This window comes from Puntigrus tetrazona, chromosome 9 (assembly GCF_018831695.1).
Source record: "Puntigrus tetrazona isolate hp1 chromosome 9, ASM1883169v1, whole genome shotgun sequence".
Classification (NCBI taxonomy): Eukaryota; Metazoa; Chordata; class Actinopteri; order Cypriniformes; family Cyprinidae; genus Puntigrus; species Puntigrus tetrazona.
In genome coordinates this window covers 17,116,605-17,136,849 of record NC_056707.1, presented here as the reverse complement: position 1 = coordinate 17,136,849, position 20,245 = coordinate 17,116,605, and the positions used below count along the sequence as shown (strand labels likewise).

Here is a 20,245-nt window from a genome sequence, read left to right as displayed (position 1 = left end):
AGCAATGCCGTACACAGCGTCTTTTTACGCGCACCTGAATAAATATCGCGAGAAACCCCGAGAGTTAGCGCAGTGTGCCCTTCGCAGCATCCCCATCACTTTCCGCTCTACCTCCCGCTTCTGCCAGCACGTTCAGTATATCGCGTTCATAATACTACAAGCTTAAGTATTATCGCCATGGCTGATGCTGCAGTTTCTTTTGCTAAAGACTTCTTGGCCGGTGGGGTCGCCGCGGCTATTTCCAAAACTGCAGTCGCGCCGATAGAGAGAGTCAAACTGCTGCTGCAGGTGAGAATCATAATTTGACTTTTCTTAACTCTCTCTGTCGTGATGCATGCTAGTTTATAAACCCATTTCTTTCGAATTTTAGAATAGCATGAGTTATGTTGTGGCTATTAAGATTCGAACTGACTTTGTCCTTCAGAGGCCATGTTGGAGTGGTCTGCCTGCAACATCCGCATCCTTGGGGGAGCTCAGCATGAAAATCATTTGAATACGTGCTTTCTATTCTTACATTCGTTCATGTGGATCTTATGTTATAGATTTTAGTACCGTATTTTAAAGCAAAACTCAGAATTTGCTGCAGCTGGATAGGTGGCTCATCTTGCCCCCTGCAGTCTGGTCTCATGTTACAGGCCCAGACTTTAGGCATTAGGGTTTTTCGCCAAGAAATCATAAGAAAATAACGAGAGAACTAAATGGTACCATTCAAATGTTTGGAGTCCTAAAGATTTTTTTTTTTAATGTTTTAAAAATAAGTCTCTTAGGCACACCAACGCTGGATTTATTTAATTTAAAATACAGTAAAACAGTAATACTTTATATTATTATAATTCAAAGTGCCTGTTTTATATTTTAATATATTTAATTTATTCCTGTGGTAGCGAGGCTAAATTTGAAGCAGTCATTACCAGTCTGGAGTGTTACACGATCCTTCAGAAATCTTACTTAGATGCTGATTTGATGCTGAAGAAGCGTTTCACAATATTATCAAAAATCAAAACAAAGGTTATGCTTAATATTTCTGTTGTAGGTAGGCTACTGTTCAAAAGTTTGGGGTCAGCAGATTAAGCAGATTTAACTGATCAAAGTGATGTTAAAAACATTTATAATGTTAGCAAAATGTTTCAAACAAATGCTTATTTATTATAGTTTCCATAAAAATATTAAGCATTGCAGCTTTTTTGAGCACTGATTATATTAATAAATCTTTCTTGAGAAGCAATTCGGCAAATTAGAATGATACCTGAAAGATCACGTGAGACTGAAAAAGGAGGTAATGATCAAAATACAGCTTTAGCATCATAGCATTTTATATAAACTGCTAAGAAAAAGGTTCGTCTAAATTGTAACAGTGTTTCAAATACTGCTCAAGGACACTCAAACGACAACAGAAAATCAATCCAGATATCATGTATTTCACAGTGTTTCGTGTTTTACGTTATAGGTACAACATGCCAGCAAGCAGATCAGTGCAGACAAACAGTACAAAGGTATTGTCGACTGCATTGTGAGGATTCCTAAAGAGCAAGGCTTTGCTTCATTTTGGCGAGGCAATCTAGCCAATGTCATTCGCTATTTCCCCACGCAAGCCCTCAACTTTGCGTTTAAGGACAAGTACAAACAGATATTCTTGGGTGGTGTCGATAAGCACACGCAGTTCTGGCGATACTTCGCCGGCAACTTGGCCTCCGGAGGGGCTGCAGGAGCCACTTCCCTCTGCTTCGTCTACCCCCTGGATTTCGCTCGTACCCGCTTGGCTGCAGATGTCGGGAAAGCTGGTAGCACCAGAGAGTTCAATGGGCTGGCTGACTGCCTGGCCAAAATCTCTAAGTCAGACGGGTTGAGGGGTCTGTATCAGGGCTTCAACGTCTCCGTCCAGGGCATCATTATTTACAGGGCCGCCTACTTCGGAATCTATGACACTGCTAAAGGTAATAGGTTTGTGTTTCGGATGATGTGTTTTTCAAGGTTGTGCTCCGTTTCTGTAATTTCTTTAAACGATAGTAGCTTTTAGTAGAAAAGCAAATACATTATTTGAATCTTTTTAAACTTACATAAGTCATGCTGGAAACGTGGTTGATTTACTGATGTAGAATTATTAAAAATAACATTGGTTTTTACTAGAAAAGCAAATTATATTATTATTTTAGATTTTTAGGAATTTAAATGAAAAACAATTTTCGAATTCTGGTTAGGCAAAGCCTGGTTTGAAACTGATATTGTATTATTGCTTATATATTATTATAGTAATATTAACTTTGACACAGAGTTTGACTTTTTATTGTTACATTTTCAGTTAACGTTTTCATTTTAGATTGTTTCGTCATTTTTAATTCGCTGTTTTTTAACATTCTGTTTTTATTTTTATTCAGCTTTAATTTATTTCCATTTGAGCTTTAGTAATTTCAGCATGTTTTCCACAAGCTTCCATCAGAAATAAAAAACAAATCCAGCTTTATTTCAGTGAATGAAAACTACGGTATGTGTCAAAGGTTTAGTTAACAATAAAAAAACAAGTTTTAAAATTTGGGCAAAAAGTTAAAAAAATTAATTAATTTAAACGTCTAATTTAAGTTGATTTTATAGAATGAAAGATGCTTGAATTTCACTTGTAAAACATTTTTTTTAGTTCGTATGTCTTCGTATTTTTGGGGACCATGGTGGAAGATCGCTTCTATTTCCAGAATACATTCCTAGCGTTTTCTTTGATTTAAAAAAAGGCTTAAAATGTCGCAAATTTATCTTGCAATACGGCCTAATCAAGTCAAATTCACACAGCCAGTTCAGTTCTTCGAATATATAAGAAACATGCATGCATAATTGTGTGTGGTACTGTCCAGGCATGCTTCCCGACCCTAAGAACACCCACATTGTGGTCAGCTGGATGATTGCGCAAACTGTGACAGCGGTGGCTGGCGTGGTGTCTTATCCATTTGACACTGTGCGCCGTCGCATGATGATGCAGTCCGGCCGCAAAGGAGGTAAACAACAGACACACTCAAACATATGCGCTGTTCTCCATCAAGCATGCATTTATTTCAACCCGGGCCTTTGTCTTTTGTTTTCCCAGCGGATATTATGTACACTGGAACCCTTGACTGCTGGAGAAAGATTGCTCGTGATGAGGGTGCGAAAGCTTTCTTCAAAGGGGCTCTGTCTAATGTACTCAGAGGAATGGGGGGCGCTTTTGTGCTCGTGCTTTATGATGAATTCAAGAAGTTTGTTTAAAAAATATGCGCTAGATGATAGTAGAATAGCTTTTACCACACAGTTCTGTCAAGCTTTAACCAAACCCTCTTCACTCCGCACAGATGTGGTCTTGGTTTGATTGTGTTAGATGATTGATTTTGTTCGTTGCTATATTTTTATGTTTAGAAAATGCTGTGTTCTAAGTATAACCCATATTTTATGAAAAGAAAGCAGTCAGAGAAATATTACATATTAAAAATTCTAAAATTGGTAATATAAGGGAAATGTGTTGTATATTTATGCTTACAATTATATATATATATATATATATATATATATATATATATATATATATATATATATATATATATATATATATATATATGATATTGCTTCATGAATCTGAGCCATAGCCAACAACACCATGCAATACCACAATACCTCCTCAAGATGGCGCGACACGACTGCATTTTGTCGCGCATTCGCTCAGCAGCCAACCATGTTCTTGTAGTCGCTCAGCTCGGCTTTTCAGTTCTGAGGTCTGTGGTAACAAGGGTATAAAATATCACTCTCAAGAAAAAAAAAGTGAAGTTCAAACACACAGAATAACGTTCCACACTTTAAACGTTTTCTCAAGTTGGGCCCGAAAAACCAACCGAGAGCTGGTGTCCGATGGAATCACAGACGTATTAAATACGACGCTTTAATTCACAACAGATTTGCCCTCTGTGTGTCTCAGCAGTGAGAGAGAGAGAGAGAGAGAGAGAGAGAGAGAGCCTAGGAAAGTGTTCCAGCAGAGAATGTGTGGAGCCAGAGACATGGCTTTCACAGTCAGACCTTGTGTGACACGAAAAGTGTATTTCCATGATTTCTCTTTTTGGAAGTATTTTCCATCTTGGATAATGAGGGGAGTCATATTTTCATGGCCATTTTCTTGTCAGTCTCAGTGTTTGGTTGCGTCGGGCTGATCTTGATGAAGTAGATCCCGCTTTTAGATGTAGAAATGTGAGGGCAAGGAAGGAAGGGCTTTGTGAGTTCAGCAGTGACACTGAAACGTTATACCATTTTTAGCATGTAGAGCTATTGTAATCTTATTCCACACTATATGGAGAGAAAGGCTGTAAGACTACTTGCAGTGATGTTTAAACACCATACTTGTAAATTCAATAAAAGTGGATAGCCTACCCATTACGCTTTCATGTTTTTCATTTTAAATTATTTATGGTTTGTGGCAATTACATTTTTTTATTTTATAGATATTTCATTTAATTCCTTTAAAAATAAAGTATCACTGTGCTCTCAAATACTTGATTCTCACTGGTTGATTGCAACTTTTAGAGGGCAGATTTGCAATATTCTTCATCAATCGATCACGGAAATCCTAAATGTTAAAATAGTTTTGGTTGATGCAATATGAAACTGATGGGTTTGGCCATAACTTAAATGAGAACCGTATTGTGGTGGAAGATAGAAACCCATTCAGCATAAGACATTTCTAAATGATGAGGTTGCTCACTCAAGGAAAACAAATATTATTAGGTTCTTCTGTTTTTATTAATGGAATAAAATGCAAAGAACAAAATGTGTACAAATTTGTTAGTTTGTTAGTTGCTTGTGTTATGGACACACTATTTACATATTGTAGAGTTAATTTGATCAATATTCTAATTTATGAATATTCTGATATTTAATCTTAATCTATTCAGACCATTAGAATTTCATATATCAGTATATGATCTCGAAATGATTATTGGTATAGCCTGCAAATGACACTTAATATAAACTATACAAATCATAATATTATTGCTGGACATTAAAAATAAATAATAATAATAATAATAATAATAATAATAATAATAATAAAATATATAACAAAGTAAAATTTTAGGTACCTATATTACACTTTAAAAATGGCCCAATTTACCTAAATTTACCCTATAAAAGTCTTAAGGTCACATTTAAGGACAAAAATGTCACCACTGAAAGCAATAAAACTGCGTGCCAATTAAAATTATGTATTATTTTTCAAAGGCTTTTCATTCTGCTGGCAAGGCTTTTTGTATTTTTATTTTTTTTTATTATTGATTAAAAAAATATTTTATTATGTTTACTAGGTTTATTTTTGTTTCCTATGAAAATCTGTTTAACCTTTTTTCAAACTGACCTAGGCCTACAATTACAAGGCTTACATTAGCATTAGCGCCATTTTCAATTTAGAAGCACACGCGGACGCGCATTTTTGTTGTTATCAAATACATACTGACTGGCCCTGCCTTATGTCTCGGACAGTAATTTACTGTAGTGAAGATGTCCTTGTAAATACTACCTTTACGAACTTTTATACTGTTAGGCCACCTGTAGTACGTTGTAGCGGACTGTTTTCTTCGGCAGAAGCTTACGGGATACAGGTAAGGTTGTAAAATGATTCAAACGAATCAACATTTGACGTCTGTGTATTTGTTTGTTTAGTATGCGACCTTGTAATGGCGCGCTAATAAGTCAGCCTGACATGGCAGATTGTATATTATTCTTCTACATTAGACTTTTATTAGGCCATGTAAAAATATCGCTATGCTACGTTTGTGGCAGTACTAACAGAACGCTGAAACTTCATCTTTTGTTTTGTAATAAGCATCCGTAGAAAGCTAGAGCCTTTCAAAGCCTCTGTAATCAAGCTGATCTGCAATCTTAAGCACAGCTGGACGCAGTATTATGTCTCTGATTTTGTTTACTAGCATCAACATGCAGACAGACTTCGCAAGTCTTTATAATGAAAACCATGCAAGTCAATCAACTAGCAGAGATCAAAGGCCAATGCAATTTACCAAAATGGCCATAATACAAAGCAATCTTCTGTAATGTGAACTGCCTTGTCCGACTCCAAGAATACTGTACATGTCAGATAAATATTAAGTAATTTTCTTCAAATGCAACCTTGACATGGGTTTAGAATTGCCAGCCTGCAAGTAATTATAATACTAGTGTTAAGTGCTTTGATATTAAAATGACTGGTTTAAAACCATTAACTTTCTTCAGATAACAGGAAATGTACAATTGTTTCCACATGTTGATACTTTGGGAAACTATGTGTTCCTTGACAACATGTGACATGACATTAAAACATTATCTTATTTATGAATCTGAGAATTCTTACACATTTTCACTGGAATTTGGTGAAAATCCAAATATATTTTTTATTTTTTTTATTTTGTAGTGTTAAAAAATAATGTTTGTGCTTTTATATTTCTGCCCTGAATTTGCAGCTACTAAGTAGACAAAGAAAATCCACTTGATGGCACTGTTGAAATGAAAATGAAACGGTAATGGTTGTGAGAAGTAAGACGAACCGGGAGAAGAAACAGGTCGAGATTCATAACAAACATGAACTTTCAACATATTCTTTCCATCAAAAAGCATGCAGTTCTTTTTCTTTATATTTGTTTTGCGCGTTTGTATTTTTAAAAATCCTTTCTGAATAAATTGCACAGTTCTGAGAAAGTCTAAAGCCGTTTTGACTTAACTTGTGAGTTACCCACTATGCCTTTGACGAATATCACAGCTAAAGCGCGGTTATACGTAATGCCGTGATTGTGTTCTGTGATATTAAATGTGACTGCGCTGAGGTATCCGCTAGATCCAAGGTTTGTTGTGGTCAAAATCCCATGTGCTCTGGCAGCAACCTCAGTCAGTCAATCCATGAGCACATACTCATTGAGGTGTGGACCGTGAGAAGTGAAATATTTCATGACAGGGCTTTCATCCAGACCTCTGATGACTCTTTGTTGTTATTTCTGAGTTGTCCCAGCGGACCACTCTTACCTTGCAGTCTGCTGGCTGCATCTCATAAACACACACACACACTCACACACACACATACACATACACTCAGTGCTCGCTTCAGATGTCTTGCATGCCATGTTCTCTGTCATGTCACGCACCTTTATACTCTTTCATTCTGTTTGAAAAAAAAAAAAAAAAAAAAACCTCACAAACAACAGCAACATGTATCTGAGGATGTTGTGTCCTTAATTTTATGTTTTTTTTAAGATACATTTTTTTTGTTAGTAAATTGTGGAATATTTTGACCAGACAGTCATTTATTAAAATATTATGTTCATCATTATTATTTAAAAAATATTTACATCTCCCAACACACACACACACACACATTTAAATATAATAGTTAGATCCTTTATTTTATTTATTTTATTTTTTTGTATTGTCATCCATGAAATAATGAGAAAAACTACAACATATTTGTAAGGTTTTTATTTCATTAATTTTATTTATTTTTAAATTTTCTTTTTTAAGACTAAAGAATCAGTAGTTTATTAAATATTCTATTTTTTATAAAAAAAAATTTAATGCAGAATGAGGCTGATAATGCTCACTTGTGCCTCAAAGGAACTAGTGGTTAGTGTGGTTAGCTCACTATAAACATGTTTTTGCTCAGACGCTTTTGTTGTGTACACAGCAAAATGCCAGTGATCACCGAACCTGATAACTGATTAAAAGTAGGTTTTGAAACTGACCTTTACTGTTACCGAACATTTAGGGCCCTACCATACACCCAGCAGCAAGTGTTTTTTGCTAGTTTCAGCCTGACACAGTTACCATTTTCATAGCGAAACCGCTACGGTGCAACCGCAACTGGCTTTTAAAGAGAATGGGAGATGTGTCTTGGGCTCTTGAATATCCACATAATTCTGCAGGTTTCCTAATGCAGATGCTCTGAGAATGTATTGTAAATCTCAAGCTGCTGTTAGTTCCGTTTAAAGCAACAGTAGATCAGAGAGCTCGACATCTCTCGTTGCATACTGTTGACGTTGACCCTTTAGCTGACCTTTACCGTGCCCACGACTCAAACAAACTGCCGCTGATCATCACTCGCAGTCATGTTGGCTTTCAAAAGCTGTTTGTCTGATTGTATGTAAGTCAAGTCAAAGCAAACAAAACAACTGTCGCTTTTATTTTCCATTGTTTGTTGCGGTGGCTTATTGGCCCTGACGTGTTCCATTGCCTCTGTTCAAGACCAGTGTTTGACGACGGTCACACATCACAGAGCTCCACTTTTGAAGCGCTAATAGGTGACCCTCCACCTCAGTCCCACATATCCCTCTTCTTCTCTCTAGCAACAATAACAATCAATTCTTCAACATCAGAAGGTTCTGAAGAACAACTTATAAATCATATGCATCCCCTGCTGGTCTCTTGGCGGCCAAGTTGACTTTACTGAAGCGTTTCTTTGATCCTGCACTGCTTTGATTCACTTTTCTCTCACCCTTTTAGCTAAACATATCATTGGAATTTCGCTCTTTGTTCCTGACAGGTCTCGTCTTAGCTCGGTTTCTCTGCAGACACGCAGCCCTTCCCAGAGGGGGAGAACTGCTCCGCAGCCCAGACGGAATCGAGTGCTGCTCAAAGATTTATCCTCATCTTTTGAATCAACGCTCTCTTTTCCCCTTCGCTCCCTACCTTGACATCTCCGTCCTCTCTGTGGCAATGACAAGGTTGGTGTGGTCAGTGTCATTTAGTGTTTCGTAAATGCTGAGCACTAGTCTCATTAATCTCTATTACAAGTAGAGATATTAAAGAAACTCTGGGATGCAGAGCATCTTTGAAACTATGGTCCTGTATACATTTATGGTCCATTTAAGCAGTATTTGTGATCTGAGACTTCAAGAATGTATATGTTCAATATGTAATTTTCAAAAAAAATCCTTAGCTTATCCTATATATGTTCTATTGACTTGTTAAAAACCATTAGATAGGGTTGCACATATGGCATGACCTTCTCAGAAATGTGAATTTAGGTACATTTTTCAACATATAGACTTATAGACTGTAGACTTGTAGATGTATCTTTATTCTAGATTTAAACTGAGTGTGTCTGCTTCCCGAACAGTGTTAGGGACATTGTTCCAGAGTTTGGGTGCTAAATAGCAAAATAATCTTTTTGTCGATTTTGATATTCAGGTATAATCAAATGTCCAAAATTTTTAGGACGTGCAGGACTATAATGTGATAAGAGCTCGCTCAGGTGTTAAGGAGCTAAAGCATTCGGGGCTTTATAAGTAAATAACAAGATTTTAAAATTTATCCAATGTTTGATATACTTGTCATACTTCCTACTAGTTCTAGTAAGGACTCTAACTGCGGTGTTTCGGACTAGCTGAATTTTGTTTATCAAGCATGCAGAACAACCACCCAATAATGCATTACAATAATCTAACCTTGAGGTCATAAACGCACGAATTAACATTTCTGCATTTGATGTTGAGAGCATAGGTCGTAATTTGGATATATTTTTGAGATGGAAAAACGCAGTTTTACAAATGCTAGAAACATGGTTTTCGAAGGAAAGATTGCTGTCAAACAGCACACCTAGGTTCCTAACTGATGAACAACACTCATTTTGTTAATATTGTATTGAAAAACACTTCTTCTGCTGTTAAGGTGGAATATGGGTAAGGTTAGGTACAGGTTAATGGTATGGGTTGGTTTAAGGGTGGGTTAAGGCGTAAGGGATGGGTCAATAATTCTAAATGTAAGTATGGAAAATAATTACACATGTAATTACATAAAGGTGTAAAAAAAATATGTAGAATGTAAATACATGTACATGTACAATAATTGTTGTGCATTTGCATTGTACCAAATGATTAATGTAAGTTTAAGTTGTGTCCGGAAATGGAAATTTGGCTAAATATGTTCTGTAACAGATAAGTCTTTGTACTTTTCTTCCCCACCGCTAGGAGTGCTGTGGTGCATAAATGAGATCCTTAAGTAAAGGTGGGTCAGTAGAGAGGAAGTTGGTTCAACAGCAGCAGTAAAAAGCATGACTTAATGGCATGTGTGCCACGTCCTGGTTGAAAAAATGTTTCATTTCAAGCTCAACCTAAAGAACAAAAACTAGCCTGATGATGATGTTTGTTGCTAAGAAGTTATTGAACTTGTTTGATATCCTGAACTAGGGTTGATCAATATATTATGCACATCTCATCAGTAAAGCCAGTTACATTTACATTTACATTTAGTCATTTTGCAGACGCTTTTATCCAAAGCGACTTACAATTGAGAGTACAACAGCGATTCATTTTTTTAGAGAGACAAACAGACAGTGTAAGTGCTTATAACACCCAGTCACAGGGAGTGTTCAAATTAGTACATGCCAGAAGGGAAGGAATAAACAAGGGGATAAGAAGAGATGAGAGTGAGAGTATTTTTTTTTTTTTTTTTTTTTTTTTTTTTTTTTTTTTTTTTTATGATGAGGTCAGGTATTGCTGAAAGATGTGAGTTTTCAGCAGTTTCTTAAAGATTGAAGCAGTTTCTTAAAGATTGAAGCAGTTTCTTAAAGATTGAATCATTGATCATTGACAGTTCATTGATCACCTGAGATTTACCGCTAATCAAAGAACCGGCTTTACTGATTAGATGCACATAATATATTGATCAATATATATCACCCAGCCCTATGCTGAACAATTTTACCTCTGTATATGATCAATGTTGGGTTTGATGCTAAAAGGATGATACAGTTTATTTATATGTATTGGTGACTTTAACCACATGTTGTGAGCTAAATATGGATATAAAGCCCAGATGGATGTAAGCTCGTGGCTTCTGGCTTTTTTTTTTTAAGATTAATGGAATATGTGCTTTAAGACATTAAAAGAAAATGTTTTTTTGTTTACATCGATGACATCGATCATTGTATATACCAAAAAGGAGGAGAAACATTTACAGCATTTTAGACAGGTTTTCAATCGTTTACACCAAGCAGGACTCACTTTGAAATGCAACCTAGTATAGAAATCTATCACTTTCCTGGGTCGTCCGTTGAAGAGGTGACTGCACATCCATTTAATTGGAGAAGGTGCTGTTTATAAGAGATGTGACTCAGATTTCAGCAAATAGTATTTAAAGCCACCTCATATCAAGTGGGACCAAACTTTCTATATTTTATATATTTGGAGACCCCAAGCATTTGTGTATATTGTATTTTTTTATTTTTTTTTTTAATTCAGAATGTAACAGAACTTGGGACAATAGTTAACAATGCTTTTGGGAAACTGATTCTTAAATATTAAGTGTGTTTTTTGAGATTTCAATGGAATGGTTAAACAGAACTTGCAAACTACTTTTAATAGTTTTTATTAAAAAGATGGCAAATGATTAGACGAATAAACAAAATAATTAATTAGGTGTACTGGAAGGATTTTTCTTCCGGACAAGATAAGAAGTAAATAACTTACCAGCTCACTTCCTCTTTTGCCTTTGAAATATATACTCGGTGTGCAAAAACATGATCATTATCTATTACAAAACAACAGCTCCAGGCGCATAAATGTGACTGTTCGCACGTAAAGCTTCCCATGCATCTGCTTTTGTGTGATAATTCATATCCAAAATCTGATTTGAGCAATTCATGATAAAGAAAAAGTCTTGAAATTTATACAAAAATGTAAAATCTGTCTTTTGTGGTTGGAACATAAAGATGATTGTCAAGCTGCTTGTAAGGTATTGTTATTGAGCGATGTGACTCGTATAACTTTTATAAACGTACAGTATTTAAAATGACCACAATTTTGAATAGCTGTGTGCAGTTGAAAAATGCCGACAATTTAGAGAATTCTTTTTATTATAAACATGGATAGTAAAACATTTATAAAACAAATACATCACACAATTTTGCATAATTTGTGGCACAGTCACAAGAAGGCCATCTGGTGGTCAGACTTTGTGAATGCTAATTAAATTTAAAGATCTTGCCAAAATAATTCAGTAAAAGAAAGTAAGTCAAGTGTATTAGTGTGATCATCTCTTGACCCTTGTTCTCTTACTTCCTCTATCTGTGGTTGGTTATATACACCCGCTCTTGAACTCTGAACATGATCGAGAACTTGTGGTTAGACTTTCTGATAATCTGTTCTTGAAAAAAAGCATTAGTAAATTTAAAATCGTGGGAAAATACCAAATAATCATAAATAATCAAATCAAATTTGAGAGATAAAACTGTAAGTGATAGATCCAGTATAGAAAATATACGCATAAACGCTGATACATATCAATCAATGTATAACATTTAAAACACCCTGCTAAAGTAGAAGAAAGTAATTGACACCAAAAATTATATCCTTTTTTTTGCGTTTGATTTTGATGTGACTGTTTGCTTATCAATAGCCAGTTTAGAAATTTATTGTTAATTGTATGGTAATTTGATGTTTAAATTCACATGTTGATAATGTTACATTATAAATTCAACTATCAATGAAGCCCTGGGTTCTTTTTATCAGCATTTTTTTTCTGTTTAGAAAGAGCACGGAAACATTAAAGTCCTCTTCTATAGCATCACAGAACATAAAGTTCCCTATAACTGGGTAAAATCACCCACAATAATTTCTACCATGAATCTACTGGAGTCCCAAGAAATGAATGTGAAGTGAATAAGAAAGAATTTAAAGCAAAACCACTGATGTGACTGAGTTAATATCAAAGCCCTCCCTCATACTACACTGAACCACTGAATAAGAAATGAGGTTGAGAGGATGGAAAGGAAATGAGTGGAGGAACAGCAGAGTTTGATGATTCAGGTGCTATAAATTGTGTCAACTTTTCCTCTGTGCTTTAGAGATTGAGACCTCTTCATTGACCAGTAACTGGGAGAGGAGCTTAACATGAACAGCTGGAGTGTGTATCACCTGGTAGCCCTTTCCTTGCTCTTTGTTCCTGAGTCTAGTGCTGAGTATAATAAAAATGGTGAGTATTTTTTGAGTATTTTTAGTACTTCAGCTTTTAAGTGACAGAACTAGTATATTTCCTATTTAAACTTCTGTTAGGCAAACCGAATCCCTCTTTGGAAGTTGTATAACTATTTTTGTGTTAGGAAAATAGAATACGGTTATACATACAGACGTGGACAAAATTGTTGGTACCCTTTGGTCAATGAAAGAAAAACTCACAATGGTCACAGAAATAACTGTTATCTGACAAAAGTAATAATAAATAAAATTCTATAAATGTTAACCAATGAAAGTCAGACATTGTTTTTCAACCATGCTTCAACAGAATTATTAAAAAAAAATAAACTCATGAAACAGACCTGGACAAAAATGATGGTACCCCTAACTTAATATTTTGTTGCGCAACCTTTTGAGGCAATCACTGCAATCAAACGCTTCCTGTAACTGTCAATGAGACTTCTGCACCTCTCAGCAGGTATTTTGGCCCACTCCTCATGAGCAAACTGCTCCAGTTGTGTCCGGTTTGAAGGGTGCCTTTTCCAGACTGCATGTTTCAGCTCCTTCCAAAGATGCTCAATAGGATTGAGGTCAGGGCTCATAGAAGGCCACTTTACAATAGTCCAATTTTTTCCTCTTAGCCATTCTTGGGTGTTTTTAGCGGTGTGTTTTGGGTCATTGTCCTGTTGCAAGACCCATGACCTGCGACTGAGACCAAGCTTTCTGACACTGGCTAGTACATTTCTCTCTAGAATTCCTTGATAGTCTTGAGATTTCATTGTACCCTGCACAGATTCAAGACACCCTGTGCCAGACGCAGCAAAGCAGCCCCAGAACATAACAGAGCCTCCTCCATGTTTCACAGTAGGGACAGTGTTCTTTTCTTGATATGCTTCATTTTTTCGTCTGTGAACATACAGCTGATGTGCCTTGGCAAAACTTCGATTTTTGTCTCATCTGTCCACAGGACATTCTCCCAGAAGCTTTGTGGCTTGTCAACATGTAGTTTGGCATATTCCAGTCTTGCTTTTTATGATTCGTTTTCAACAATGGTGTCCTCCTTGGTCGTCTCCCATGTAGTCCACTTTGGCTCAAACAACGACGGATGGTGCGATCTGACACTGATGTTCCTTGAGCATGAAGTTCACCTTGAATCTCTTTAGAAGTCTTTCTAGGCTCTTTTGTTACCATTCGGATTATCCGTCTCTTAGATTTGTCATCAATTTTCCTCCTGCGGCCACGTCCAGGAGGTTGGCTACAGTCCCATGGATCTTAAACTTCTGAATAATATGTGCAACTGTAGTCACAGGAACATCTAGTTGCTTGGAGATGGTCTTATAGCCTTTACCTTTAACATGCTTGTCTATAATTTTCTTTCTGATCTCTTGAGACAACTCTTTCCTTTGCTTCCTCTGGTCCATGTCGAGTGTGGTACACACCATATCACCAAACAACACAGTGATTACCTGGAGCCATATATATAGGCCCAATGGCTGATTACAAGGTTGTAGACACCTGTGATGCTAATTAGTGGACACACCTTGAATTAACATGTCCCTTTGGTCACATTATTTTCAGTGTTTTCTAGGGGTACCATCATTTTTGTCCATGCCTGTTTCGTGAGTTTATTTTTTTAAATAATTCTGTTGAAGCATGGTTGAAAAACAATGTCTGACTTTCATTGGTTAACATTTATAGAATTTTTATTTATTATTACTTTTGTCAGATAACAGTTATTTCTGTGACCATTGTGACTTTTTCTTTCATTGACCAAAGGGTACCAACAATTTTGTCCACGTCTGTAAATGCAACATATAAAATGGAATTTGCTGTTGATGATTTACTCGTAGAGTCACCGGAAAGGCGTCAATCCAGGGCCAGCAAGAATGCTGTGAAGAGAGGAGGCATGGAGAACCACGGAGAACAATATAACAGTATTTATTGTTTAAAACAATCTATCCATCAAGAACTACAAAACACTAGAAATTGTTGTTGCTGAAGATCGTGAGAAAGGAAAAACAGTAGCATAGAAAGTCCCCTAAAAGCAGTGTAATTAGATTCACCACAAAATGTTTTGTAAAGGTCATAGGTTTAATTTTTAGGAATGGAGCTTATGACGAGCACATTTTTGTCAGTAAACGTTTACACAAACACCTGATGATGATGATGATAGGCTTGCTGATAAGTAGCGTTGCATCATGGTGCATGAGCTGTCTTGTAGGCCACATCAAAAGGCCTGAGGAGGGGGTGGTGTTCATATGAGCTGGTATATCCTGTACACCCGACAAAGACTCACATCAGAACATTTCCCATTCATTAAGTAAAACCCCACATTTTTTAAACGTTATTCAGTCAATTTCATACTGTAAACACTCGTATTGTAATCTGAATTTTTTCAGCATTGCAGGGTTACCACAGGTCATCGAAATCCTTAAAAGTTTATGAATCTAAATTTTTTTTTTTTCAAGGCTCTGAAAAAAATATTATTAGATTAGATATGTTAAATAATATGTGATTGGTATCAGAGGTTTCGTCTTAAATTTCATATAGGTGGTATTAAAAAGGTCTTCAAAATGTCTTAAATCTAACTTGTTTATATCTGTAGACACCCAGTCTTTGAATTAGATGGTAGATGGCTTTAAAGTGCTTGAAAGTTGAACCCTGGCATTTTCTGCAACATATGATTAATGTAGGTTCACCTTTAAACCGAACTGTCAATGATGCATAAGCAGACAAATTAAGTTGTAAAACAGTATTCCTTTAACAAATGCAATTGAGGAAAAATTAAAAGTGATTTGCACAATGGTGATATAACCTTGGTGCCTTAATAAAAGGAATCTTGCTGCCGCTTTTGGGTTAATTGTAAAAGTTTAATAGAATGGGCTGGAAGACCTGACAAGAGAGTATTGCAATAGTCCAGCCTGGACAAAACAAGAACTTGAACAAGGGGTTGTGAAGCATGTTCTGAAAGAATGGTCCTGATCATTTTGATTATGAAGTCTTTTTGATTGTGAAATCTGCAAGACCAGGCAATTTTAGCAATGTGGTCTGAAAAAGTCAGCTGATCATCAACCATAACTCCTAAGTTTCTGGCTGTTTTCGAAGGACTTATGGTTGATGAGCCTAACTGGATGGTGAAATTGTAATATAATTTTTGAAGGAATCACAGGCAGTTCTGTCTTGGCTGGTTTGAGTTGAAGGTGATAGTCCTTCATCCAGCAAGAAATGCCTGTTAGACACGCTGAGATGCGAGCAGCTATCGTAGGATCATCGGGATAGAATGAGAGGTAGAGTTGAGTGTCATCAGCATAAAAAGCCATGTTTCTAAATAGCAGAACCTAGTGATGCCATTTAGACAGAAAAAACAAGTGGTCGAAGAACTGAGCCCTGAGGAACCCCAGTAGTTAGATGTTGCGACTTGGATATCTCATGTTATCTGTTATTTAGTATTGCTACTTAATTTTTGGGAAATGAACAGCTAAATGCCAAGACAGTACTCATCATTGTTCTGCTCTTTCCAAGGTGCAATATTAGATGTTGACCCGGACCAGATTGTTTTTAATATTAGTAATTCACCACATGGTATTATTGTAAGATGGAGGACCCCTGATAATATAATATCACCATATTGTTATGACGCTGAAGTGCAGTACAAGAGCCAGTGTGTCAAAGACTGGAAGGTACATAACACTCAGACACTTACACTTTTTGAGATGCAGTAAGGCTCACTTTTCACACAAACCTGAGAAAACCCAAACTTGTATTTGCTAGAAACGTGCTTACGAATCTGATGTAAAATGACATATGCTATATAAAGCAGTGCAAAGTTGGAAAATCTTACAGTCTGTATGCATTTGCTTACATGCAGGGAGGTCAGAGTATTCAAGTGAGACATCAACACAAGGTGTACAATTTGGACCTGTCCAGTCTCAGCATGAAAACAAATTACGATTTCAGAATAAGAATGAAGATCTGGTGTATAAACAGCAACTGGAGCAAGTGGACCAAAGTGGAAAGTTGGGAAAACAATGAAGGTACTGTCTCTTTGTCTTTGAAATACCATGTGTTCATCAGCCATAGCAATTTGTATGGTTCAAGATATTTATCATCTCTCTGCTAGCTTGTACTGAACTCTAAACTATTTGTATTGAACTCTGGAGTTTTTGTGGTTATTCTCATGTTAATTTGTCTCTATATGAATCACTTTTGTAGTTGTACTCTTGGTTTGGATAAGTCAAATGAAATATAAACAGAAGTAAATGATTATGTTCTTTTATGTGCGTCTAAAAAGCTTCATAAATAAACATTTTGTTCACAGGTGTTTGTATGGTAGAAGCATCCACCTACATTTGGGTTTACATTTTGATAATTGTGCTGCCACTAACCACATTTCTTCTAGTCTGTCTCGTGACTCAACAGGGGTGAGTATTATCCAGCCGCTATTATAAGATCCTTGATACTATTTTTTTTTTTTTTTTTTTTTTTTATCAAACGTCTGAATGCTTTGACATTCTTTGGTCTTGAAGAGTTAGAAGACTGATCTTTCCTGAAGTACCAGATCCCAAACACTTCAAAAATAAAATCATGGACACTGAACAGTTTCAGGTACGACCAATGGGATCCATAATATTAAATGCATTTATTTGACAGAATACACCTAAATATCTTTTTAGATATTTATAGGTTTTGTTTTACAATAGGAACGTTTCGAAATTAATATATATTGTAAAACAAACCATTATAGTTTTTAAGAGAGGTTTTTAACCTGAGAGATTAAAATCTTTTGCCCAGTATTTCAAAATTTAAATAGACATATGCAGATTAAATATGACTAAAATACTCGCAAAACTGTTCAGCCTACTTGTAATGCCAACCGGGCTTAAAACATGATCTAATACATTAAAAGAGCACAGTTTAAGGCATTTAAAAATTCTGTTTTTAATTACACGCCCTCATGTTCAAATCCATAAGTAATTATTTTAGTTTTTAGGGGTTTTTTTCCGGGGGAACTCAATTGCAATTCCTGTGAAAATTACTGAGTCAACTCATGTCAAATGGTCTCTGGATTTTCCCACTCTTAATAATAGTGTTTAGTGCTATTGTCCATTGTTGCATGAAGAAACTTTAACATCAGTGGAACCTTTCAAATGTACAAAAAGTTCCTAATTGTGGAAAAAGTTGCTTTGGATTATTAAAATGTCTCGCACACAAAAAAAATGTTTTGGAAACTTAATTTTTTTACAGATTGTAGTCATGATTGATTAGCTCTAACAAAAATCATTTTTGTCGTCATTTCCTTTCTTAGTGGTATGGAAACCTTACACATTGGAATGAGGAGTGCTCAACAACAGATATTGAGATCATTTACAAGGGTGAAATTGAAGAGCAACATCAAACTTTGGTAACTGAGCCCATGCACACCCTCCCAGAGCAACATGACAGCACATACCCCATCTACTCCTCTGAAACACCTTGTGAAATCACAGAACTACCGTACTCTCAAAGTGTGATGGGATATATTGCCCTTTAAGACCACAGAGAGGGGCTGATATCATACCCATGAGCCAATTTAAGTCTTTTATAACACATGGGCTAAAACCTTCTCTGCTCGCTAGTGTCTCAGGTTTGTGATCATCATTGTGTGGATGCTTAGCATGGCTCTGTTAGCCCCTGCTGGTAGAATCTGTAACTACACCATCTGGATACAAAAAGCATCTTTCTCCATTAATGGGCATTCAAAATTAGCCACCTATTCTGATGCAACTTAAGTCTTTTACGCAACGTATTTCCAGTGCTCCGGAGTAAGCCAAACAAGTGCCTTTGAGATGAATAGAAAAGATACCTGATATATTTCTCTAGGTATTATCGTTCTCATTGGTTGATCCTAAGGTCTGTGATCAGGATTGTGGTTAAAGCAGGCTAGTGCACAACAAAAATCATTTGAGCACATCAGCTTGTAACAAACAATGTGAGTGCAGTACAATAATTGGACAATGGAGGGCACTCTGACTATCCTAAAGTGTTAAAGAAGAGTTGAGCCATATCAAAGCCAACAAGGAACACACTCTTCACAGCATCACATCCCTCTCTTAAGGGAGGATGTACGTTAATTTGAAGACTGATTTAAAAGATTAATGTGAAACTGCATAATAGATGTGGAGTTTCAGTGTGACGGCGTAACAAAGCCAGGGCAGCAGCCACACACTCAGATCTGTTGTGATTGATGAACTGGAATGGGGGTAAAGAAGAATATAAGCAAACAATCATTAAGAGATAGAAGCAAAAATGAACACCACACAGGTGGATTCACAAAGGTAAAAATGTACAGTTTCAGTCATACCTGTTGCAGTTTAGGAACACTGACCAGGCAGTTTTTTTTTTTTTTTGTATGGTAATAGGATTGGCTTCAGAAGTGCGGTCCAAAACAGTGAGACCACACTGAATATTTTCCTACATTTAAACCTGAAAATGTACAGGGGAAAAACAAAAAAGATTGTAAGAAATAAAATGCAACATGTACTAAAATTTTAATATGTAATATAGTTATATATTCCAGTGTACTTTTTGTCATGCATTTTTTTTTCATTTAAATAGTTTTATTAATCATATATTTGGTAAATATGCAATTAGAAAAAGGTAAAGGCATTTTTACACAAAGTTTCAGGACCCGTTCTGTGAATTCTGAAAATGAAATGCATTCTGTCTTTTTATTTTGCAAATCAATTTCCCACCTATTACATTTAAATTATTTTTATGTTTTGTCGATTTCTTTGCTTAAAAATTAATGTATTTTTTTTACTTTACTGGATTGAATAAGAGCTTCATCTTTATGTCCACCAGTGGTGTATTGCTAACTGTCTTTGATACTCAAAACCATTTCTATGGGGAGGATGTGATTAAAGCCTGGATGTACAAGATTTCCCCAGTAACACCTGTGTGCTAACTGACGGTTCAATAATATTGATCTTTTGGATAGAGCGCTGGGAAATTACCTTAATTTAAAAAAAAAAAAGATCAACGAAAAAGTTTACTCAGAATAATAAATGATAGCAGATAAGACAAACTACTTTCACTATACATAATTTCCATCTACGCCTCTTACAAAGAAACTCGTTTCCAAGAAGGGGCACTGGAGGTGGGTTTGTATTTCATACATGGTAATCACTGTCCGTTCAAATAGGCTAACAATCAGCTGTTATATGAGAGTTCATACCAGCTCTTCATACCTCCTCCAGCTTACATAAGAGCAACAAACAGCTTGCTCGATTAATAAATTAAGTATGCTAAATATGGCTTACAGTCATGTTTCTGCA

At 36.0% G+C, this 20,245-nt stretch overlaps 2 protein-coding genes across 2 annotated transcripts; both read left to right on the top strand.

Annotated features, from left to right (window-relative positions):
• The first annotated feature begins 54 nt into the window (after positions 1-54).
• Positions 55-4,380, top strand: slc25a6 (solute carrier family 25 member 6). Its single transcript, XM_043249683.1, has 4 exons — positions 55-288; positions 1,448-1,934; positions 2,844-2,984; positions 3,074-4,380. Exons 1-4 carry the CDS (start codon positions 178-180, stop codon positions 3,229-3,231), a joined length of 897 nt encoding a protein of 298 aa, XP_043105618.1. The 5' UTR covers positions 55-177; the 3' UTR covers positions 3,232-4,380.
• Positions 4,381-5,422: 1,042 nt separating this feature from the next.
• Positions 5,423-19,833, top strand: LOC122352140 (cytokine receptor-like factor 2). The gene is made up of 9 exons (XM_043249684.1): positions 5,423-5,600; positions 8,522-8,702; positions 12,824-12,951; positions 14,783-14,866; positions 16,455-16,612; positions 16,801-16,966; positions 17,251-17,353; positions 17,459-17,537; positions 18,238-19,833. Exons 3-9 carry the CDS (start codon positions 12,870-12,872, stop codon positions 18,460-18,462), a joined length of 897 nt encoding a protein of 298 aa, XP_043105619.1. The 5' UTR covers positions 5,423-5,600; positions 8,522-8,702; positions 12,824-12,869; the 3' UTR covers positions 18,463-19,833.
• The last annotated feature ends 412 nt before the right edge of the window (positions 19,834-20,245 follow it).